The 22,464-nt window shown below is 56.8% G+C and overlaps 8 protein-coding genes across 8 annotated transcripts; 5 read left to right on the top strand and 3 right to left on the bottom strand.

The window, feature by feature from the left end:
* Window positions 1-1,227: 1,227 nt before the first annotated feature.
* CGGC5_v010082 (PITH domain-containing protein) lies at window positions 1,228-2,104 on the top strand (the record flags this gene model as incomplete). The annotated part of the gene is made up of 2 exons (XM_032021112.1): window positions 1,228-1,478; window positions 1,690-2,104. 2 exons carry the CDS (start codon window positions 1,228-1,230, stop codon window positions 2,102-2,104), a joined length of 666 nt encoding a protein of 221 aa, XP_031881782.1.
* A 174-nt stretch (window positions 2,105-2,278) lies between these two features.
* CGGC5_v010081 (uncharacterized protein) lies at window positions 2,279-5,687 on the bottom strand (the record flags this gene model as incomplete). The annotated part of the gene is made up of 3 exons (XM_032021111.1): window positions 2,279-3,443; window positions 3,497-5,516; window positions 5,567-5,687. 3 exons carry the CDS (start codon window positions 5,685-5,687, stop codon window positions 2,279-2,281), a joined length of 3,306 nt encoding a protein of 1,101 aa, XP_031881768.1.
* A 617-nt stretch (window positions 5,688-6,304) lies between these two features.
* On the top strand, window positions 6,305-6,659 carry CGGC5_v010080 (Mitotic-spindle organizing protein 1; the record flags this gene model as incomplete). Its single annotated transcript, XM_032021110.1, has 3 exons — window positions 6,305-6,385; window positions 6,453-6,530; window positions 6,591-6,659. The coding sequence occupies 3 exons, from the start codon at window positions 6,305-6,307 to the stop codon at window positions 6,657-6,659; spliced, it is 228 nt and encodes a 75-aa protein (XP_031881781.1).
* A 395-nt stretch (window positions 6,660-7,054) lies between these two features.
* CGGC5_v010079 (putative RING finger protein) lies at window positions 7,055-9,051 on the bottom strand (the record flags this gene model as incomplete). Its single annotated transcript, XM_032021108.1, has 2 exons — window positions 7,055-8,005; window positions 8,062-9,051. 2 exons carry the CDS (start codon window positions 9,049-9,051, stop codon window positions 7,055-7,057), a joined length of 1,941 nt encoding a protein of 646 aa, XP_031881832.1.
* Window positions 9,052-10,390: 1,339 nt separating this feature from the next.
* Window positions 10,391-13,725, top strand: PMT2 (Dolichyl-phosphate-mannose--protein mannosyltransferase 2; the record flags this gene model as incomplete). The annotated part of the gene is made up of 5 exons (XM_066152259.1): window positions 10,391-10,409; window positions 11,207-11,311; window positions 11,381-11,520; window positions 11,594-13,028; window positions 13,082-13,725. The coding sequence occupies 5 exons, from the start codon at window positions 10,391-10,393 to the stop codon at window positions 13,723-13,725; spliced, it is 2,343 nt and encodes a 780-aa protein (XP_066008546.1).
* Window positions 13,726-14,158: 433 nt separating this feature from the next.
* RABB1B (Ras-related protein RABB1b) lies at window positions 14,159-14,953 on the bottom strand (the record flags this gene model as incomplete). Its single annotated transcript, XM_032021106.1, has 1 exon — window positions 14,159-14,953. One exon carries the CDS (start codon window positions 14,951-14,953, stop codon window positions 14,159-14,161), a length of 795 nt encoding a protein of 264 aa, XP_031881826.1.
* Window positions 14,954-16,917: 1,964 nt separating this feature from the next.
* Window positions 16,918-19,246, top strand: ctl1 (Choline transporter-like protein ctl1; the record flags this gene model as incomplete). Its single annotated transcript, XM_032021105.1, has 2 exons — window positions 16,918-16,930; window positions 16,992-19,246. 2 exons carry the CDS (start codon window positions 16,918-16,920, stop codon window positions 19,244-19,246), a joined length of 2,268 nt encoding a protein of 755 aa, XP_031881827.1.
* A 1,977-nt stretch (window positions 19,247-21,223) lies between these two features.
* CGGC5_v010075 (uncharacterized protein) lies at window positions 21,224-22,335 on the top strand (the record flags this gene model as incomplete). Its single annotated transcript, XM_032021104.1, has 3 exons — window positions 21,224-21,324; window positions 21,388-22,208; window positions 22,262-22,335. The coding sequence occupies 3 exons, from the start codon at window positions 21,224-21,226 to the stop codon at window positions 22,333-22,335; spliced, it is 996 nt and encodes a 331-aa protein (XP_031881824.1).
* Window positions 22,336-22,464: the final 129 nt, after the last annotated feature.

Below are 22,464 nucleotides of genomic sequence, written 5' to 3'. Positions count from 1 at the left end.
CATGTTTTCATTGTTCAGAGCATGTCTTTGTGCTCTGTCCGTCCTCATCGCGCTCACTGTGCGCGTATTCATGCCGCAGAATCCACGCCGGTTTTGCTTCTAGGACCAGACTCCGCAAAAGAGGTAATCTTGTGAGTAATATCACACCGATTCTCCCACGAGGTTCAAGACTGAATGAATGACCAGGGAGACATCATCTTTTAATTGTTCTCCTCAAAATCGAGGAGAACATCAGTGAAGGCGTATTTAAAGAATAAGCAAGGGTGGATGTGTATGCTTAGCTAGCTTCTAGCACATCATTCAGGCCAGCAGCTTAAAAGAGCATCCTGTGAATTGAATCTCACCCACTGAAGCTCACAAATCTTATTCCATGATTCCTCTATCGTTCTATGAGGTAAAGGGTCAATGTCCTATTGCATTCCCTTCAGTAGGAGTCCACTAGCTTGGGTAATTGAGGCTACTGCGGAGCATGGCTTACACAAAATCAAAATCTCGATACTACCCGTCTGCCACGTCCACGAGTTAATACCTCTCCCAATACGCTCATGACGAGCCAAGTTTAGAACTAAACTCCACCTGACTTCTGCGCTTGCTGCAAGGCTAATTTGCGTCCGGGCCGATTCATGCGCCAAAAACATATGAGAAGCTTGAATGATATCCGAAGAAGTTTTAGGATGACACACTCTGCCTCTTTGTATAATTTGGAACTCGGATGCTTTCAGCTGCAGCTTCAAGTAAAGCATGTTGAGCCGGGTTGAGGGGTGTCTTATATAATGGTCCTCTCAACGAATTTCTGTCGAATTACATACATCTTAAAAATATAGCATGGATGTTTGAAAATTTGGGAAATTTAACGAGAACTCTCTAACTCATTGAAAGTTCTCAAGACTTCATTCCCCTAGAAGCTGATCTAGTTGTTCAAGCACCTTGCCCATTGTTTGGCAGCACTCGGATACTCAGGGATGAGAGCTGTGGCAAACCAGCCAATCAGAGACCAACATTCCAACCTTTCGCACATGGCGGGGTCCGTTTGTCACTTGCATCTTTCATCCATCAACTAAACGAACGACGAACATCTTTCACACACCCTTTCATGCCTCCAAGCCGTCCAAAGTCAAACACATTGTTCCACATTCATCCTAACTGCAAGTCTCATTCACCTACGGCGTCAAGTTGGAAACCCCAACAACCATCTCTGCCCCTCCACCCCCACCTCGTCCGCCAAAAATGTCCCACTGCCACGACGAACACCACGACCACAGCCACGGCGGCCACGATGAGCACGACCACTCAGACGACATCACGCCCGCGCTCCAGCACTCTCTCTACAGCCACATCAACTTCGACGACGTCACGGCCCTCAACGAGTCGCAGATCGGCAGCGCGCGCAGCGTCGCGAAGAAGACGTGGGCCGAGAGGCTGGACGCAGAGCCCGAGGTCGTGAGTGATGCGGATGAGCAGTTGTTGGTCAACATCCCGTACGTTTTCTATTATTTCTACCGTCTTGCACCTGCTGTCATAACATCACTTTGGAGACCCCAGAATCCGAGTCACCGTGACTGAGCCGAGGCCAACCGCCTGCTCACCCTCACATTCCACACATCAACTTTCACCTCATCCCACCCTACCTATGCTCATAATCGACCACCATATCCAAAACTCACCAAACTAACACACTTGACCCCCCAGCTTCACCGGCCAAGTAAAGCTCCACGCCCTCCTCCTGCGCACCTCAGACTCCCCCTCCGCCCCGCGCACCCTCAAGGTCTTCATCAACCGCGACGACCTCGACTTCGCCTCCGCCGAGGACGCCGCGCCCACCCAGGAGTTCGAGCTCTCGCGCACCTCCCAGGTCCAGGAGATCCCCGTCAAGCGCGCCCTCTTCGGCCGCGTCCAGCGCCTCACCCTCTTCTTCGTCGACAACTTCTCCGACGGCGACGAGGACGAAACCCGCGTCAGCTACCTCGGCTTCAAGGGCGAGTGGATGCAGCTCGGACGCGCGCCGACTAACATCATATATGAGGCGGCGGCGAACCCCGGCGATCACAAGCTCAAGGGCACGGGGATCAATCAGGTTGGCGGGGGTATCGGAGGACGGCAGTGAAGACAGGCACGCGAGGAGTATGAAGAGTGATTTGAAGAAAAAACATTGCGTGGGGGTATTGTAGTAATCTCCAACAAGCCTAGCCATCGCTACGGTATAGAGCCAAACATTGAATAATGAACCAAAACACCTTTTTCCCTCAAAAAATAAGTACCGAAGCAAATGTCCGCAGCCTCAGAAACCAGACTTTCTCTTGCCCTTCTTCTTCGGGGACCGCATCGCGTGCCGTCCGGATATCGGCTGCGACATGACCTGCGGAATCTGCGACGACATGACGGCCTGCGACGACCGCATCGGCGAGACCTGGCTTGATCCGATGATTGGCGGCGCGGCAAACTTGGGCAGCGGTTGCGTTGCGGGGGCCTCCGACGGCAGCAGCACGCTCGCGCTCCCCGCCGGCCCGGAGTCCTCCATCTCGGACTGCGTGGCCGCTGCTGCCGTCTGCGACGAGGCGAGCTGCGACTTGCGCCTGCGGCGTTTGGATTCGATGCGCTCCTTGCGCTCTTTGATGGCGTCCATGTGCTTTGTCGAGGAGGCAAGGACGGAGGAGACGTAGTTCTCTGTCGGCACGCCGCGTCTGGTGGGCCAGTAGGAGAGGACCGTATGCTGGCGGGTCGGGCCCTCTGTCGTGTTGATGTCTGCAGCGAGCATGCTCAGGCGTTGGAGGGCGCTCGAGGCGGCCAGTGCTGCGTCGGCGGAGGCGGCAGAGGATTGGGACTGTGGTTGTGAGGAGGAGAAGGGGTTTGAGGAGTACGGCGCCGAGGAGGAGGGTTTGGAGGGGGATTTCATAGGGGACATTGAGCGGCGGGGTTTCAAGGGGGACATGGAGAGCCGCGGCTTGATCGGCGACAGCATTGGCCGTGATGCTTTGATCGGAGACATCGAGTCGCGTGGTTTGAAGGGCGACATTGATAGACGTTGGCTTCCTAGCGAGGATCTCTGGCTGGACATTGAGAGGCGCTGGCTCGGCTGCCGAGATTGCAGCTCGGGTGGCGTTGGAACCCAGGTGGACGGCTCGTCTTCTGCGACTGGGATGTTTTCGTCGAGGACCGCCACGCCGAAGACTGATCTCGCGATCGCTTCTGCGGTTTCGGCGAGCACGACGCTGCGAGAGTGCTGTGCGCGTTCGGGGAGATCCGGCGAGTTCCATAATTCTTCGAGCTTGTGGCGGATGTCCGCCAAAGGTGTCGCGTCTCCCTGGCGTAAGAGTTGGGATGTAAATGGCTGAGCAACGATGCGTTGATCGTTGACGTCGAAAAATTCCTGGAGACGCGCGTCCCAAGCGGCGATGGCTTCGTTGCCCATTGGAGGTGCTTCAAATGTCGCCTCATACTCGTGCCTAACAGATGTTAATAAACCGAGACTTATCATCTCGTTTCATGCTGGACTCACAAAGTGTGCAAAGGGATGTAGCCTCCCTCCGTATCAAGGCAATTGACCGTGGCATCTTGGATGGCGTCAAAAACAGATAGGGGGCCCTCAATGCTAGGCGTTTCAGCAGCCATGACGACTGAATCGATGGACATGGCGACTCGAGACAGGAAAAGGTTGAAATTCTGGGTCCTTGGCCATCGCTGCTGTAGTTGCTCATCATCTCCTCCCTGAGTTTGCTGCAAGATTTCTTGGTATCGAGTGGCACGACGCTGCACGAGCTCGTCCATGTCTCCCAATCCATCAGGCACTACAAACGTATCTCCAAAATAATGTAGAAATTGCTTCCGCCTCCTTTTGTGGGCCCTCCTTCGAGCATCTTTGGACCAGTCGCGACTGTAGTCTGGCGGGATGATCTCAAGGTCGGGTTTTGATGTGACAGCCATGATGGTTTGCTCTAAAGCCAAATCCCTTCCGAGAACGAACAACTGCTGGAAGCCGACCTGCTGATTTAGGTATTCCGCACCGAGGCCCTTGAGCGGTTCCGATGACTGGCTAGTGAAGAAGGCTGGAGTTGGACACAGAGTCTGTATCTTCAGCGGCTTCTCGCCGGGCCCCTTTTCGAGCATCATCATAAAATGCTGAAACTGGGGCAGGCCCGTCTTCTCGGGTATGGATAACCAAAACAGCTCAACTTCTGGTGACTTCTCCGAATAAAGATAAGCGATGCAACTCTCGTTGCCCAGTCCATGTCCACTATGATGAACCGTAAGCCTCAGAGAGTCGGCATCTGAGATTCGAAGATGTGCGAATGACTGGAGTATGGCAAGCCCTCCAGTCTTGACCGCCGTCGGTGACGATGTTTCAATCCAGAAAAGAGCCGATGTAGTGAGAACGACCACTTGACTGCGATTCAATGGATTTGGCTTTACATCGAGGATGTAATCCGGCACATCCGACTTGAGTATCGACAAGCTGTGCCGGTAGCTTGGGTCCTTTGTGTCAATCACCTCGAACTTTGTGCGGTTCCAGATCATGAGCTTTTTGGACCGTGCAGTCATCGCCGCCAAATCATTCTCCATTTCCAGGTCCTCGATGGCGGGGATATCCCAAAGATCCACGCCCACGCCGGCGGCACCGATCCACAACAGCCCATGAGGCTCTGCGCGGAAGGCTGGCGAGTCTTCGTCAGGCAGCTGTTCCGTGATGCCCAGCTGAATCTGTCCGCAGTGTCTTAACTTGGCACGCTTGCTTGTTGACCCGACCATGTCTCGGCCCTTGACATCCCAGACACTATAGTAGCCACACTCGTCGATGATGGCCAGCTGTGGAGGCTTCCTCTGAGACCCGTAACTGAAGGAGACATCGGAGTGTGGAAAGCCGCCCGTCTGCTCCGAGGTGATGGTCAAGATGGGCTTTGGGTTAATTCGGGAGGGGCGTTCAACTGCCTTGTCAATACCCGGCCGACGCTCTGATACTGGAATCCTGTGGTACTCCGGCTGGAGGACTGTGGTTGATGTCCTTTTTTGCACCAGCAGCCATCGAGTGGGCTCGAATCGCACCAAGCTAAGCGCAGGCTTGAGTTGCAAGATAGGAGCTCCGTCACTAGACCACAATACAGTCTCCTCCCTGTCCTGTTGATCGACGTTCAAAAGACGAAGCGTAGGATTCTCATCTTCACCCCACTGCCATTTCGTCTCGTCCAGCCTAGATAGCCGAAGAAGCTCCCCAGACTCGCCAGTGGCCATGGCCACCACCGGAACCGGGGAGATGCGAGTGTGGTTACTAACGTCTGCCATCTGGCTAATGGTCATGAGCGGTTGTGCCGTGGGGGTGGCGTCGGGGCGCATCATCTGAGAGAGGCCCTCAGCCAAGAAGCCGGCAGCATTGGAGCTTCCGATGAATGCTTCCGGGTGGGCGTTGAATAGCCATCGTCTCTGCACACGTTGCGAGTCCCACACAGTCGAGGCAGGTGCGTTCTCCGTAGATCTGGCTGAGGGGTACAATGTTTCCAAAGGCTGAATGATGCGAAGGGCTCGAGCTGGTCCGGCGTCAGTATCGTGAAAGACAGGCTTTTGGCGGCCGACCTACCCAGACTTGGAACACGGCTGGCATGCAGCTGAGGCGGTCCTTCCTCGAGGCCTTCATGAGGAACGATTGTAATTCTTGGGGGGCCGTACAAGCGGCCGGTCTCTTCCCGTACGTCAGCCATTAGACCCGGTCGTTTCCCTTAGATCCAAGCAATATGTCCGTGAGAAACTGAGCATATCGTGAGAAGACGACGGCGTGTGTTGCATCATGCGATGGTTGGGTTTAGTGGACGGTGACGGACTAGGCACAGTCGGTGACCATATGGCTGCCTGTTGACGGTCGATATCCAAGAGAACAGGCGTCAAAAAGAAGCAAATGCTGGCATTCGCAGCAAGATTGGTGTCATAACGAGATGGGACGGGTGAGACATGCGACTGAGACTGAGAAAGAGGAAAAGTTCGGTCAATCGCGGCTCACAGGCGCGAATGCGACGCCCATTTCCGGTAGTTGCGGTGTCCACCTTGGGACCCAGCCAATCCCTGCACCGCGCAAAGAGCTTTCTGCACCAGCGCGTCCGACGCGTTTGCGTTTGGTTCGGCCCACGCCAACTAAGGTGGCCCCGCTTCCGCTAAACACTACCTAGGTACCTTGGGTAGGTACACTAAGGTAGGCGGGCACCTTTGATGGCGGTCACTGAACATCACCCACCTCACTGCATCTCGCCGCGCCCCGACGTCTCACTCCCCTGACGCATTGCCCATGAGACTCCGAGACCGAGGATAATCGCCATTTCACAAAATGCCCGCCGACGACAGGACCGGAAAGCAGGCTGCCGCACAGCAGGCTGTCGACATCCTCCACGAGATCTCTGTCATTCTCGTAAGTCCTCGCTGCCGCGCCTGGCTCACGCTCCCGGAGATCTTACTCTGACCATTTTCACGTGAAGAACTGCCATCTGGACCGCCGCACGCTCTCAATCTGCATCTCCATGATTGAGAATGGTGTCAACCCCGAGGCTCTGGCAGTAAGTAGTAGGATGTACCGTGCCGTGCAAACGCCCCAAGCTCATGTGTGTACTCTTCAGACTGTCGTCAAGGAGTTGAGGAAGGAGGCCCAAGAGGTGGATGCGCAGATTGCTTCCCGTCGTCGATGAGAGAGGATACACGATGGTCTACCCGAGGCGCTTGATCATGACAGTCACAACATTAGGAGACGGTTAGGATGGACGGAAACAACGACTTCACGGCGTTCTTTGGCGTTGGTTTTGTTCAAAATCGTTGATATTCTATTATGGAGACTTCCTAGAACCCAGTCTCCATGGGTGTACGAAATTCAATGTCCCACTTCAGGGCTGGCAAATCTGGCCTCCTGAGAACGCCGGCATCCAGAACCCAACCAAAGCTATGCCCGCCATCCAAACCATGACCTATGAAACCCGTATGTCCAGACTATGATACCGTCACATGCCCCTTTGCGCCGTTCTCGATCCCGTCGCACAACCCGAGCGATACACCTCATCATTCATAACATGACGGCACGTCTGCCAGATCAACGGTGACCAATGAGCATGAAGTCATTGTCATCGTCATCGTCGTCGTCGTCTTCCTCATCATACTCATCGTCCTCTTCCTCCAAGTCGGTAGACATGGAATCGCTGTCTTCTTCAGACCTACGTTGAAACCGACCCCAAAGGTTCAGTATATCGTTGTCTGATTCCTCCTCCTCGATCGCGCCGTGCAAAGGGTTTCGTGCGAGACTCGGTGGTAGGCCGGGTGTAGGCGCTGGAGAGGCTGATCTTGCCAAGCGATCTAGCACCAAGAACCGTGCCTGTGCCTCATTTGAGGCGTGTGAAGAATGTCGGCGCCTTCCAATGGTGGTGCCCGTGGCAGTCCCGTCAGTGGCGATAGTTGACGAAGGGTCTAGGATCCCTGTACTGCCGTCCGTGGCCCCAGCCAACGGACTGTCCAAGATTGCAGCCATCTCCAATATGGCAGCAGGCGTTGGAGGGTCGATTGGAAGTGGCCGTGTGGTCGTTGCCCCATCCCTTCCACCGCGGCTGGGAATAGCTTGTGCGGTAGCTGCGCCTTCTCTTCCGCCGCTGATCTGCAGTTCTACCGTGTTGTACGAGGTGCATATGGCGCACTTGAGGCCCAACCAGTGATAAGGTACTGAGCTGCGTCCACTGCAGTCATTGCAAAGAACCGTAGCGCGCGTATCCCTGAATTCTGGAGGCATGGGCTGGCTCAAAATCGCCAACTCCAACTGGCGAAATTGGCTTTGCATGTTCAACAAACTCTTGTTGCAGATTGGACACTTGTATGACCGCAACATGTGTTCGTCATAGCATCTCTTGTGAATGCTGTGACCACAGGGCATGAACACGACAGGCTTGGGAGAGGTGAACATGTAATCTCCACAAATTGGACAGTCGCAGTCTGTCGAACGTTCGATACACTTGTGTGAATGCTGAATCGATATTGAGATGCAAGCACAGCATTTCTAGAGCTCAGGGTCAGCAGTAGTCCACCTCGTAGCGCAAAGAAGAGTGTAGTCACCTTGCAATGGAAGAAGTCCTTCCCGATGCCTCTTCCTTTCCTACAAATGCCGCAATCGCTGCAGTGGTAAATACTCTTGGTTGGATCATCGTCCCACAGCTTGCATACGTTGCAGTAGTAGCGAGCGGCGGTCACGCCACAGTTGACGCAAACCTCTGACGCCCTTTGAGGACAAGCACAGAGCATGCAGAGCATGTTTTTGGTTTCCTTCCTAATGAGAGTGTGATCCTCGACAGCGTCATGACAAAACCGACATGTGTACCACTTGTTGCAAGTCGAGCATTGCAGCTTAATGTTGCGCTTGTAGTGCTGGCAGCCCAGAACCCTTGCGCCCTCGACCTCTCCAGGAATCGTAGGCTTTGCCGGGGCGTAGGTTGGCCTGACATCTTCTGCCGTCAACACAAACTTTTCCGGGGAGGATGGCTCCCCTGGAGGATGCTGCCAGAACTTCAGGGACTCCAGGGGTCCCGATGGGAGTGTTTGTTCCCACGCTTCGCCGGCCGGCAGAGCATCCACAGGCGGGTCGCCTTGTTGGGGAGCAACACGGGACTTGCGGTAGCCCTCCATCAGCACCTCGTGCATGAGCCTGGCCTTTTCCTCCCCCCGTATCTCCTGGCCTTGGATTTCGATAAGGCGCTTTCGCAATGCGCCCATGCCATCGTCGGCCGGCAAGGCCTCACGCTTGGGGACCTGCATCGGGACGGTGATGGGGAAGGATTCCGGGGGCGCACGTGCTGGTTCGGACGGGGGCTGCTCGGCTTCGACGGTCGGCGATAGAGTATCTGCGCTGAGAGGTCGGTCCGGAGGAGTCACCGCAGGCGCATCGGTCGCATGCCGAGGGGCGGGGGCTTCCGAGTCGCTGGCAACCGTGAGGTTGTCGGAGGAAGAAGCGTCGGGCTCGGGGACGAGAGTGGTTCTCGAAATCTCAGAAAAGCGGCGTGCTTGCCGGAGGACCGGGTTGATGATGAACTCGGAGACCAAAGAAGACATGGGGGACGGGGCGTCTTCTGGATCTAGGTTCGGATGACCGAGTTGGCTACGCAGCAAGTGATACTCGGTTGTATGACAAGGCGTACATCCAGAGCGACAGGCAGCAAGAAGAGGAGGAGTAGGTTGGCCGGGGAGGCTCGGGAAAGATATACAAAGGAGCGGTGGTGGTAGAGGCGGTGGTAGTAGCGGTGGTAGAGTTGGTGTCGGTAGTGGTACGGTCCCGGTCGATTGGATGCAGACGAGATGACATAAGATGGTCTCGAACTCCAGTGCGCTGGCTTGTCGTCGGCGGCGGCGCTCGTCGGGGTGGACGCAGTGGGGATGAACTGCGGCAGGACAAGACGAGACAAGTGCAGTCAGGCCAAGACGAGCGACTGTTTGTCTAGCACAAGTGTCGGAGAGCCGAAGTCTGCACCGCAATGGGGTCGGTAAGAGTCAACAGCGACTAAGACTTCGATTTGACTACGGATCAACCCAGACCAGACGGGGCCAGGAGGGGGGACAGAGCGGACGGGAAGGGACAAAAGACATGTGATGCGCCTGGCTGGAGATTCCGCATGCGGCTTGAAGTCGAGAGGCTTGACCGGCGGGGCTGATTGGCCGCGACCGGTCCAGCACAGGCAACAGGCAACGACCCCCTTTTTTCTTCCCTGAGGGTGGTGGTGCCCGGGTGAAGAACACCGCTGGACGGGTATTCCTCGTCTGCGCAGTTCTTTACTGTGTGCCTGATTATCTAAGACACCCGACGGAGTGCCTTGCAGAACCTAAGGTACCTACTGCGGTGACTATCTTACGGAGTAAGGCACGCAGAGGGAAGCTGAGCATCTGAGAAGGAAGAAAACATATTCTTGCTTCTCTGTCCACGCACGACTCAGCATCCCGCCGCCCAAGACCCCGCCCATTGTCGCGACTCTGGAGGTTGCACACACCGACGCCCGAGTCCTGAGCCCACCCTCCGCCGACTTTTGCGTTGCACCGTACGGCAAGGAAGACGCGGTGGATGCCCATCGATGTGCACTGGCATTTCCGGCAGGGTCCGAAAACAGGGACCCCATCCAGAGGCCCTGAAGGGTTAGCGCCGCCAGAGCTTCGGCCAGAGGAGCCACAGCTGTCAACTTGAAGACAAGACATTGTGCTTCTGACGCTTCTTACGTGGATGCTGGCCTGTGTGTCTGTTCCGCATCGCCTGGCGGCATCGTGTGGCCTTGGACGGGACGGGCATCCCGTTATGGCTTGGTGCTAGGAAGCAGTAGGAAAGGCACGCGTGCCTGGGGGCGTTAGTCAGCTCGGATTGAGGACAGACAGACAGTGATGGCCAACTACACAGCATGCCGTCACCATGTGCCTCATCAGTATCCGTGCCGATGAGTAGTATTTGTAGTCGGGGCCCAGAACTCAGGATGAGATGCAGCGTGGGAGGATGCTCGATATAGGAGGCTGATCACACAGCGGGCGACGATGCACCGTGGGGACTTTAGGGGGAGGCAGCTGTGGGGGCAGGGGGTAATGGAGGGGCCATTTTGTGATTTAGGGCCATTCAGGGCCATTCCATCGAGAGGGAATGCGTGTCCCGTCCGCCAAAGGACGCAGTTTCGTCCAATGGCAGCCCCCAAATCGATTGGCCGGCTCCCGGGGACTGGATTCGCGTAAAGTGCGGGTTGGTCTGGAAGGGAGGGATACCGTGTCGGTTGGTGCATAGGTGGCATTTATTTCGTGTGTCCAGCAAGGGGGCGCTCCTACGCTCCTCCAGCTGGGTACGCTCCATGGCTTCTACCTTGTTGCTTGCTCTGCCACTGCCTGCCTGCCTCGACGGATACCTGGCCCTTGCCTTAGATGCTCCCGATTTAGCAGGGCCTCACCAAAAAATTCCCCCGTCATCCAATTGCCCAGGTCCATATTAATTGGATGATTCCCTTTCAGCTGTCCACTTCTCGAGGTCCTTCTTCCTTCAGCAACCCCTTCACGATCTTGTTGATGAGGAGCTGGACATCCCGTAGCCCCAGGAGCACACCATTCACTTTTGCTTGAGGTGCGGCTTCATTTGGCTCTGTGGTCCTTTCTTACCGTCTTCTCCAGTCCGGAGAATTTCAGGTTCCTACTTTTATTTTTACACTTTGAGTCTTGACTCGTCCGATCCTTAACGCGGAAAGCTCAGAGCTCCTGTTCCTGTTCTTGGAGCTTGACTCTCTCGCCTTCCCTACCACACACCCCCTAAAACCGCGTTCGTCAAGACCTCTGGTCTTTCCGTCTTTTCCAGTCAGTAGGTCGCCCTTCCACTGCATTCCTGCCCTCTTCAGCCCTTCCGTTTGCTGAACTTGCCTTTGCGCAGTCATGGCTGCCGAGAAGACAGTGATCGCGTCCGGCGCAGACGTCGGCGATGGCGTCAGACGAAGAGCCGCCCCCCAGGGCCAGTCAGTTCCCGTAACGGCTGCCCCTGAGACCGATGACAAGAAGAAGTACGCCAAGAAGGTAATTGGCCCCTGTTTCGAGCCTGTTCTTTGTCCATACGAGAGAGCTCCGTGCTGACGACATAACCCCCCAGCAAACATCATTTTTCGACGAGTGGGAGGTAGTCATTGCTCCTCTCATCTTCACGGCCGTCGCAATCTTCACCCGACTCTGGAAGATTGGCATTAGCGATATTGTCACTTGGGACGAGGCGCATTTTGGCAAGTTCGGAAGCCACTACATCAAGCATGAATACTACTTCGACGTCCACCCGCCCCTGGGCAAGATGCTCGTTGGTCTGTCTGGAGTTCTCGCTGGCTACAATGGATCTTTCGAGTTCAAGTCTGGCGAGAAGTACCCCGAGGATGTGAACTACACCTTCATGAGAGCTTTCAACGCTTTCTTCGGCATTGTCTGCATTCCCATGGCCTACTTCACTGCTCGCGAATTGAAGCTGAGACGCCCCGCCGTCTGGCTCGTCACCCTTATGGTCTTGTGCGAGAACTCCTACACCACCATCAGCCGCTTCATCCTTCTCGACTCGATGTTGCTTTGCGGAACTTTCGCCACAGTCCTCTGCTGGTCCAAGTTCCACAACCAGCGTCACAACTCCTTCGAGCCCGAATGGTTCTTCTGGCTGTTCATGACGGGTCTCAGCATTGGCTGTGTCTGCAGTGTCAAGCTCGTCGGCCTCTTCGTCACTTCCCTCGTTGGTCTCTACACCATTGAGGACCTCTGGAACAAGTTCGGCGATGTTCGCATGCCCGTCACTACCCTCGGCGCACATGTCGCTACTCGCGTCGTCGGCCTCATCATCCTCCCGTTCCTGGTTTACATGCTCACTTTCGCCATGCACTTCGCCATTCTCGACCACACCGGCCCTGGCGATGCGCAGATGAGCTCCCTCTTCCAGGCCAACCTCAAGGGCACCGAGGTCGGCAAGAACAGCCCTCTCGAGATTGCCTACGGATCTCGCGCCACGATCAAGAACATGGGCTACGGAGGTGGTCTGCTTCACTCCCACGTCCAGACCTACCCCGAAGGTTCCGGCCAGCAGCAGGTCACTTGCTACCACCACAAGGATGCCAACAACGACTGGTTTTTCTACCCCAACCGCCACGACGAGGACTACGACGCGGAGGGTCCCGTCCGCTTCATTGGCGACGGCAGCACCATCCGCCTGATCCACGCCCAGACTGGTCGCAACCTCCACTCTCACGAGATCGCCGCCCCCATTACCAAGGCCGACAAGGAGGTCTCTTCCTACGGCAACCTGACCATCGGCGATGACAAGGACCACTGGCAGGTTGAGGTTGTTCGCGATGTTGCCTCGCGCGACCGCAGCCGCATCCGCACTCTCACCACCGCATTCCGCCTCAGACACCCGGTCCTCGGCTGCTACCTTCGCGCTGGAAATGTGAACCTGCCTCAGTGGGGTTTCAAGCAGATCGAGGTTACCTGCACCAAGACCAACAACCCCAAGGACACCTACACCCACTGGAACGTCGAGGCTCACTGGAACGACAAGCGTAAGCGCTCATCAATGCAGACTACGATACAGCCCTTGCTAACCTAAACCTAGTCCCCCCCGCCGACGCCGGTTCCTACAAGTCTCCCTTCCTCCACGACTTCATCCACCTCAACGTCGCCATGATGACCTCCAACAACGCCCTGGTCCCCGACCCTGATAAGCAGGATGACCTCGCTTCCCAGTGGTGGCAGTGGCCCATCCTGCACGTTGGTCTGCGCATGTGCGGCTGGGACGACAGCATCGTCAAGTACTTTCTGCTCGGCAACCCCCTCGTCTACTGGGGTAGCACAGCCGGCCTTGGAGTCTTCGGCCTCGTCGTCCTCTGGTACCTCGTCCGCTGGCAGCGTGGCTACAGCGACCTGAACGAGAAGGAGCTTGACCAGATCCACTATGCGGGAGTCTACCCCGTTGCCGGTTGGGTCCTGCACTACCTCCCCTTCATCGTCATGGCTCGTGTCACCTACGTCCACCACTACTACCCGGCGCTCTACTTTGCCATCCTCACCTTCGGCTTCCTGGCTGACTGGTTCCTCCGCAACAAGCAGCAGGCCATCCAGTACGGCGTCTACGGAGCGCTGTACGCGGCTGTCATTGGTCTCTACATCTTGTTCAGCCCCATCTGCTTCGGCATGACGGGCCCCAACAAGCAGTACAGCTACATGAAGTGGTTCGATACCTGGAGGATGTCTGACTAAAGCACTCTTGGAGGTAATCTATGGTGGAGGCTTCTTCTATCAAACCGGTCCATGGATGGACCCTGTACTTGAAAGGGCGAAAACAAACTTCCATTTCCCCACCCAACTCTATGTAAGGATATGGGCGATGATGAGCGCGTCGACGTAAAGATATACATCTTGAGATAGGTGAAGATGAAGAGGAGGTAGACGGCGGAAAGAGACTTCCGTACATAATGCAACATGAACTGTTTTCTTGCTTCCATTGAGGATAAATAGTCCGCTTTGCTTGCGTACGTGAACGTGTATTAAAATTATAGTAATAGTACAATGATGGACGAACAGAGAAGTCACTTGGGGGGTTTGCAAAAAAACTCATACTTGCTGATGACCTGACCTTGGGTATCACTGTCCTTCCCGTGTACGATTTTGTTTTCTTCTCTTGCGGCCCTATCTAACAACAGCCGCCGCCGGATCCCTTGCTTGCGTCGCCCCCTAGCCTGACCTGCCTGTTGCCGCCGGCGCTGGGTCCTTTGACGCCGGATCGTCTGTCATTAAGGTCGTATTTGCCGGCCTGGATGTTGTTATATATCCTCTCGGCAACTCTCATAAACGCCTTTTCGACATTCTCGCCGCTCTTAGCACTCGTCTCGACGTACTCAAACACGCCATTCTTCTTGGCCCAGTCCTCGGCCTCCTCGCGAGTAACTTCGCGCTTGTTGTCGGCCTCCTGGGTCAAATCGGCCTTGTTGCCGACCAAGATCACGACGATGTCGGGCTCGGCGATCTGGCGCAGGTCGTTGAGCCAGTCGGTGACGTGCTGGAAGGTCTGCTTGCGGGACAGGTCGAAGACGAGGAGGGCGCCGCTGGCGCCGCGGAAGTAGGAGCGGGTAACGGATTTGTACGTCTCCTGGCCGGCCGTGTCCCACAGACTGAGCTTCATGTGCTTCTGCGGGGCGTCGGGGTCGACGGGTTCGGGTGCCAGGCGAGGAGGCTCGGGCAGGCCGTTCGAAACCGAATCATCTGTTTTGTTGGTCTTCTGGGAGGAGGGGCGGGCGAGGGGCGGCGCGGGCTGGGTTTTCGGGGGGCCCACGGGGACGATGCGGGAGCCGAACTCGACGCCGATTGTCACGTCGTGGTGCGGGGAGAAGCGTCCCTCGCAGAGACGGATGGTGAGGCTGGACTTGCCGCAGCCCGAGTCGCCAATGCAGACGAGCTTAGCGATATAATCCCATGGTGGAGACGACATGGCCCTTTGCAGTGATGCGTGTGCGGGTAGGGTCGAAGGGTTCGGGAGCGAAGAAGGAGGGGGTGGAAGAATGGTGATGTCGTCCGTGTGAGATGTAGGGGGTGAGCTCTATTGCCCGCGAGACCGGGCTTTGCTGATGGTTCGGAGGGGATGGATGGGCGTTGTTTCGTTGGTTGGTCTGATGTCGGGAAAGCTTCAGAGGCCGTTGTAGCTATCGGGTGGTTTGTCGGAGCACGTGTTCAGAAAAGGCCTGGCTGGCAGGCTGACAAGGGGTTGAGAGCAGGAGCGGGTTTGAAAATGTTCCACGGCTGTCGTCTGTTCTCGTTGATGCTGGTCTCCCGTCTCTCCACGAGGAAACGTTAGAGGGTAGCTGCCGGCTAAGGTCTACTTCGGGGCAGCTTCGAGGAAACAGAGCACCCAAGAAAGATAGTCTGGTTGCAAAGTTCGTGGAGGATGGCGTTCTAATGGTGAATGAAATGGCGAGGTATGTATCACGCTGGATGATGTTTAAGACGGGCCCCTGTCACAGGCTAGCCAGAAGACGACAGAGCCCCAATTAAAAGGTGGACCGATGACCAGGGAATGGAGTGCGGCAGGGATGAGCACGGTGTTATCAGTGACGCAAGTGCAGGGCGATAAGGAGAAGCAAGAGGGCGGCAAGGGCAACGGGTGGTGGCTGGCAGGAACCAAGCCGACCGTGGACGTCTACCCGCTAGGTGCGGTGCAAAGGAGTGGCAGCGGACTCAGCAGTCAGTTGACGATGGTAGGCTGGCCATGACTGAATGGAATGACTCGGGATGCGGGCTGGGCAGGTTGCTGTGTCTCACGCCGGGACAGGTCAGTGCCATGCAGCAGCAGCAATAGCGATAGCAACAGCAGCAGCAATAGCAACAACAAAAGGGGCAGCCCGGCATCGCTCAAGAACCCGAGAAGAAACGGCAACAGGAGCCACAAAGATGACCGTGATTGACCTGAGGCTGATTCAAACGGTCAAAGACTGCGCGAGTCCTCTCCTTTGCATTGCGCCTTTGTTTGACTTTTGGTTGGATCTCTGATGCAAGTCAACCTGCATGCAACTTTACCTTGAAGGATACCTTTCCCTCCCTCCTCCACTCACCACCGGTTTTCGGGATTCCCAGCCGGGGAGGTCATGCTATGCCATGTACGGTACTTGTTGTGGTAAGTAAGCAGTCAAGCAGGAGGAGCCTGGGAGATGCTTTTGATGGTGCAAATGAGGCGGACGCAGAACTAGGGACTACCTTATGCAGTAAAGCGGTCCACAGCCGTCTGCGCTGCGCTGCGCAATGCGCCAGACGTGCCGCCTTATCGCCATCGACAAGTCCGATAAGTGCCGGCGGTGGGTGTCTCCCACGTCCCCTCCGCTGGAAACCCATGTTTTGAGTGGCTGGATTGTTAGCGAGAAAGGTACCCGTGGGCGGTGTTGGGTGTCGTGTGCTACCTGAGTGCCACTGTCCAGGCTGCATCAGCGCCCGCGCTGCCTAACGATCCAACTAAGGTACCTTAAGGTGGGCTGCTTGCCTTGCCCATCCATGTTCCCCCATGTACTCCTTCCCTCACCGGTCCACTCATTCACCCTGCTTGGGTACTTCGGCTCGTCCTGCACCGCATGACCTCCGATTCATCTCTCCCGACACCATGGTGCGGATGCCCTTCTCACGAGCACCCCGGCCTTGTTTTCCATAATCTTTCTTGGAGGTCACTGATCTCGGTGCACGAGACGTCGTCTGCCCGAAAATTCGCTGCTCTTGCGGCGTATTCTGTTTGCGTATACCATTAGCTTCTCCGCCCGGCACCTCAAACATTCCTCCCGTTAACTCTGTCCGTCATCGTCATTCTCCAACCTTCGATACCCGGCCTTATTTACCCATCGTCCCGCGTTCCGACCGGTCCAAGAGCACGCGAAAATACTCTGAGGGGACGAGGTCCTCGCTAACCGCAGCACCATGTTTTCGGAATGTACGTCCTCCGTCCACCGCTCATTCTCTGCCATGCGGTGAACTAACAAGGTCCTCCTCAGATGCGTCCAGGTTCCTGGCGCAGTCACAGTCGCGGCTCTCCAACTTCGCAGGCCAGCAGCCCGACGGCAACGAAAACCCACCACGACACCCGAACGACTGGTCATCATCACGGCCTCCACGAAATGGCGGGCGCTCGTTTCTTGGCAGAGGCTACGCTGGAAACCCTTACCAACCGGGTGGCTCCCGCTTCGGGCAGTTAGGCTTCGCCTCCCGCATGTCCGCCGCCCAGGATGCGCCGCTGTTCCACAGCACGCTCGATGAGTACATGGAGGAAGACGACGAGGACGAGAGGGATCGTGAAGCAGCGGATATGGCCGCCCTGCACATGTCACGGCGCGTGGCTGCCGCGAGCAAAATGGCAGAGAGCTCTGAGACGGAACCGGACGCCAGCCGCGGCTCGCTGGAACAGAGCAGCGAAACACCCGGACGGAGGTATCAGGATAGAGGGCTGAGGAGAGGTATTCGCAGCAGCTGGAATGGGGCTAGGAGTTTCGGTGGGAGGAATCGCGGACGGGACGTCATAGACGAAGAAGCAGAGGACATTCCCCGCGAGGACTCCGACCGAACGTCGGACACCAATCCTAAGATGGTGGATATCGGACTAGACTCTCAGATCCAGGACGACGACCCATCTGCCTCTTTGCTGAACGAGGCAGTGACAGACTCAAGCCCGGCCCCATTTCAGAAGTTCCAGCCTCGATCCGGGGATCGTAAAGTCCAGCTTAGGAGGGAAGCCACGCAGGAAGACGAGTTCGATGAGGCGCGTAGGGCCAGTTCTGATGACGAGACGCTGCCGGCTACCGTGCCTCTCATCGAGGGGGAGATCTTCAAGTACGACTCCTTTTTCGCATGGATATTCCTGATCGCGGTGGCTGGCTTGGTATCTACATTTGTGCTCGTCTGGCTTCACACTGGCACACCTAAGAAGGGCTGGGGCGACACCATCTACACGACATTACAAACATCTTTCCACATGCTGGCCGTCGATACGCTTATCTCCATCATCGTATCACTCGTATGGCTCGCGGCGCTGCGATCATTCGCCCGACCACTTGCGATGCTGATCCTCGTTGCGGTGCCCATCATCATGTTCTCTTTCTCTTTGTACCCTTTCATCTCCAGCTACGAGGGCTCAACACACGGAGCGAGCTTCCAAGACAGGGCCATGCGATGGGCTGCCCTGGTTCCTGCCATATCAGCGTTTGTCTGGGTCTACACGGCTTACAAGGGCCGTCACGCGATCCGGCAAGCTGTCGAGATTCTCGAGTTCTCGACTAGGATCCTTGCCGCCAACCAGGCTCTGATGCTCCTTGGTTTCGCTTGCCTTGCCGTCATCGTGGTCTGGACGTGGGTTTGGATGTGGATGTTTTCGAGGATCTTCTTGGGCGGATACTTCTCGAGGAGACTGGCTAGGTTCATCATCAGCGTCTCTAGCTGGTGGCTCGGAATTTGGTTCGTCCTGATGTACATGTGGACCATCGGGGTGATCAACTCAGTGCAGAGAGCGACGACGGCTGCGACGGTATCTCAATGGTATTTCCACCGCAACGCGGCGCCTGCCCCGACGTCGAAGGAGATTGTGACGGCGGCGTTCAACCACGCTTCGACGACCATCTTTGGAAGTATCTGCGAGTCAACGCTGCTGGCGCTGCTGATCCGGGCGCCTCTTCTCGTGCTGCCTCGCAGGTTCGCTAACATCCTCCAACATGTTGCTGCCATGTGGATCCCGACCCCTATCGCAGCGCTCACGAATCCGATGACCATCACGTACGGTGCGATCCACTCGCAGAACCTTCACACGGCTGCTCGAGGCTTGAGCCAGATGGACTTCATCTCGCCGCAGCGGCCAACCACGACCCTGACACCGCAAGTGTTCAGCTCACGGCGGTCCAGCCACTCTCCTCTACTTCCGTACCGTTTAGCGAAGATGCTGCTGTACGCGACACGGTTCATTATGGCCACGGGGCTCGGTTTTGCGGGCTGGGTTATCACGGCAAAGCAGGTCAGGATCGCGCTGCCGGACGGCATGGGAGTGCGAGGGTCGGCGTACGCATACGTGGTTGGTCTTGTTGCCAGTTTCATTGGGTTTTCGGTTATGGGCGCAATGGAAGGTATTCTCAGCGGCATCCTGGACGCGGTAGTCATTTGCTACGGCAGCGAGCGGCGGATGGCCAGCGGAGGGGGCGCCTACTGCATGGAGGCGGCCTACCTATTTGGGGAGCGGAATAGGCGGGACGAACGGGGCCTGCCTTGATATATTGGTTATTTGCTTTCGGTATCGAGAAGATTGTATAGCTGCCAGGATGCGGGACGCAGTTTTGCCCATGCAGCGTGTTAGATGGTATAGATTGTCTGGTTGCAGACACTGATGCTTGGCTTTTCAATTTGGCGCTTTGGACCTTTAGCTCATGCTCAATCAAACCCGAGGTTCATTCACTACGTTATGTAAGAGAGACTGTCGTTGTCGGAAAGTGCCAAGCTCAACAATAGGGCGTGTGAGTGGTGGAGGGCGAGGAACAATGCGACTGCGCCACGACGTATTCGCAACGGGCAACCAGCAAACGCCCGGCGAATTAGTTGTGTGACGGCGGAGGATGTCTTGGCACGGCGGGCGGAGCAAGATCGTAGCATGCCCGGTAGGTGTTTCTTGCTGTACGCAGTACACCTCATACAATTTCTCCCGAGCGGGCCCAGGGGTGGTTTATCGGGCGGTAAAAAAGAACCGTAGCAGCACCACGACGCGGAAATGTAATGTGCACCGCCACGCGGGAAGAATACTTGTGGATGGGATGGCGGTCTGTCATCTGGGCATGTTGCCTGACGTGTGGACTTTGGGACATCGCCACAGCCACTGGCCACTGTCGTCAGAGCTTCTAGAGGGATCTGGACGAGACCGTGGGAGCACCAGCCACAGTATTCAGCTTGTAAGTTAGAATTCCATGTATGTTCAGTTTGCATTTTGCCTCTCGCCCCTCTAGGCTGGGCTATCGCGAGATGCAAAGACAGACAGGCAGACAGGCAGCATCAGCGACTGCGAGTGTGATGACACTGGAGCTTGGCATTGGCTGGAGGTTGTCGGAGGGGTTCAAACTCGTGGATCCCCGCGGTGGGGGGCATGGCCTGTGCGAGACGTTTCCAGTCGAGCTTTTGGGGGAGCATGCAGCAGGGTTCCTGCGATGACGTATTTTGCCGGTATCTCCTCTGCGAGAGACCGCATGCGAGATACATGGGCGAGACTTGCGGTTTCGTGCCGGCTCTCCGGCGTCTCGGGTCGCAGTGGGAAGCAGCAGCAGCAGATGCCCAAGCGAGTTTACCTACAAGCGAAGGGGCCAGCTAAAGCAGTCGGGTCACTGGAGAGGGAGGGGCAGTAGAGAGCTCCAGGCTGGTGCAGTGTGCAGCGAAAGAGGGGCTATGCCATTTCGCAGCATCTCGCATCACGTCCGTCGCAGCGGAGTGAGGCAGCCAAGACTCGGCCGCAGCTCAAGCAAAAGCCCAGAGGGAAAATGAACGGGGGAGAGAGAGCGGCCCCAATCACGTACAGAGCGCGAGCGATGGAAGGCAAATGGCGACGGGGGCGCTGGTTGCTTTCGCTGCCGAGGACAGACCCCTACAGCTCCATCCATCACCGTGTCTCCCGACTTTCCGTTCCAGAAGTTGCTAGGTGCTGTTTTGTTTGGTTTCCACTGAATCCAGTCGGGCCAATTCAAATCAAATCAGTCAGAATGGCAGGCGAAAGCTAAGGAGGTGTGCTGTGAGCCACAGCCTCATCGCCTCCTTCCAGGGCTCCCTCCCTCCCTACCTGACCTACCCACCTGTAAGGTCCATATCATAGTGTAAAGAACCTTAGACCGGCTGCCGCGGAGGGGCACCATTGGTTCGTGTCCATACGTAGGCACTATCCCGTACAAGCCACGAGGGTACCGATCTACCTGGACCTTAAGTGCGTTTAAAACTGAAGACGTAATCCCGGTCTCCCGCGCCAGCTCAAATACCCAACCTATTGCGCCTCCATTACACACCTGACACTTGACACCCCGTCCTCTTTTTCCCTCTTTCCCATCCAAAACCGAAAAAGAACCCTTCTTGAAGCCTTTGGTTCCTCCCCCGAAAGCTTAAAGCTCGCCTCCAACTTTTCTTCCCGCCTGCGACATCAGACATCCACCCTCGACCTCAAACACACATACAATCACAGACGACACACCACAGTCGCAAACCAAAGCCTTCAGTACACATGGCCGACAACTTCGCTCCCCCGCCCGGCCCCCCGCCTCCCAAGGCCCCAGAAGTCCCTCCCGGCTGGACCGCCCGCTGGAACGACCAGTACAAAGAATGGTTCGTCCCCAATCCCCTCAAACGAAGCAAATCGCACCAAACTAACCCCGCGCCTACCACCAGGTTCTACGTAAACCTCCACACAAAGCAGTCCCAATGGGAAAAGCCCACCGAACCAGCCCTGCCCCCTCCTCCTCCCCCGGACGATGAGCACCCAGACGGCCCTCCCCCGGGCTACGCCCCGAGGCCGGGCGACGGCCCCGCGCCACACCCCGTCGACGCGAAGCCGAACCCCTACGAGAACCACAGCTCGACCCCGCAACCACCAGGCGCCGGCGGCGCCGGCGGCCCCTCCAACGCCATATCCGAAGACGAGCGCCTCGCCCGCCAGCTCCAGGCCGAGGAGGACCAGCGCAACCGCGGCTCCCACTCCCCCATGCCCCCCGGCTACGGCCTGCAGCAACAGCAGCACCAGCAGTCGCAGTCCCCCTTCCCCGAGCAGCTGCCCCCGCGCGTGCAGGAGCGCGGCAAGAGCGGCGGCTTCCTCGGCAAGCTGCTGGGCAAGACCAAGACCGGGAGCAGCAGCCAGGGACAGTACGGCGGCGCCGGAGGCTACCCGCCCCAGCAGCCGCAGTACGGGGGATACCCCCAACAAGGCTACCCGCCCCAGCAGGGAGGATACTATCCCCCTCAGCAGGGCGGCTACTACCCCCCGCAACAGCCGCAATACGGAGGCTACGGCGGCGGCGGGTACCCGATGCAGCAGCAGGGCTACGGGGGTTACGGCCGCGGGCAGGCGATGGCTGGCGGCAAGAGGCCCGGCGGCGGCGGTATGGGCATGGCTGGTGGTCTGGCGCTCGGTGCCGGCGCCGGTCTGCTCGGTGGTGCGCTGCTTGCGGACCACATTAATGACGAGCAGCACGAGGCGTACGCTGAGGGATACAGTAAGTTCTAGCCCCTTCACGCTTCTGAGAATCAGTTACTGACGATGGTATAGATGACGGTCATAACAATGATGATTTCGGCGGCGGTGATGACTTTGGCGGAGACGATTTTGGTGGTGACTTTTAAGAGACCAGAGTGGTGTCTACGTGGATGAATTGGGGGCCTTTGGGATACAGAAATCTTGCATGGTAATAGCTTGGTTTCCTTGATGACTCTGATATGAGACGGCTGGCATAGTTCTATATTCATATGTTC

The sequence above is a fragment of the Colletotrichum fructicola genome (assembly GCF_000319635.2).
Source record: "Colletotrichum fructicola Nara gc5 chromosome Unknown KSG_Nara_v1_contig05, whole genome shotgun sequence".
NCBI classification, from domain to species: domain Eukaryota; kingdom Fungi; phylum Ascomycota; class Sordariomycetes; order Glomerellales; family Glomerellaceae; genus Colletotrichum; species Colletotrichum fructicola.
The sequence above is the reverse complement of the archived record's forward strand: the minus strand, read 5'-3'. Positions and strand labels throughout refer to the sequence as shown.